Genomic DNA, 541 nt, shown 5'->3' with positions numbered 1-541 from the left:
ATCATAAACTCATATAAAAAGATAATCAGAATCCAAAGACCAAAATAAAATACCTAGGGACTTTACATACACAATTTATGAGCCTTTGGAGACAAATACAGATGATTTAAGATAAAACGAAAACATTTTAAACATCTAAGTTACTGAACTATACATCCATATCAAAAGCAGTACATTACATTTATTTGCAAAACATTCACAGTATGTTTTCCTAATTCCTTACATTCGATTAATCATAAACAGACATTCAATTCAATCATTCATCACTTACGCAAAGTCCATGTCCATGATGATTTCATGACGTGACGTGTCATCATAGACCTTGACCCCTGAGAATCTAGGCGGAGTGTCTCCCAGGATGATCTTCTCAAACTGGAAACCATTTAGCTTGTATTCCTCAAGAGCTGTGCGCATGCTGGGCTCGATGGAGTACTTGCACAGGTCCTTTACGTACTGACCAGCATAGGGCCACAGTTGTCTGATGATCTGGAAGACAGCAGATTTCAGAATAAAATCATGCCAGACAGACATATACAAATAA

The 541-nt window shown here is 36.8% G+C and overlaps 1 protein-coding gene across 1 annotated transcript in view; it reads right to left on the bottom strand.

Moving 5' to 3' along the window:
• LOC119594021 (extended synaptotagmin-2-like) overlaps positions 1–541 on the bottom strand; it is a gene marked incomplete at its 3' end in the record, with an annotated part of 82615 nt that overhangs the window by 42365 nt on the left and 39709 nt on the right. Inside the window, 1 exon segment of the mRNA XM_037943050.1 lies at positions 272–486. Within this exon segment, the coding sequence (XP_037798978.1) occupies positions 272–486 (215 nt within the window).

The sequence above is a fragment of the Penaeus monodon genome, chromosome 33 (genome assembly GCF_015228065.2).
Source record: "Penaeus monodon isolate SGIC_2016 chromosome 33, NSTDA_Pmon_1, whole genome shotgun sequence".
Classification (NCBI taxonomy): Eukaryota; Metazoa; Arthropoda; class Malacostraca; order Decapoda; family Penaeidae; genus Penaeus; species Penaeus monodon.
The sequence above is the reverse complement of the archived record's forward strand: the minus strand, read 5'-3'. Positions and strand labels throughout refer to the sequence as shown.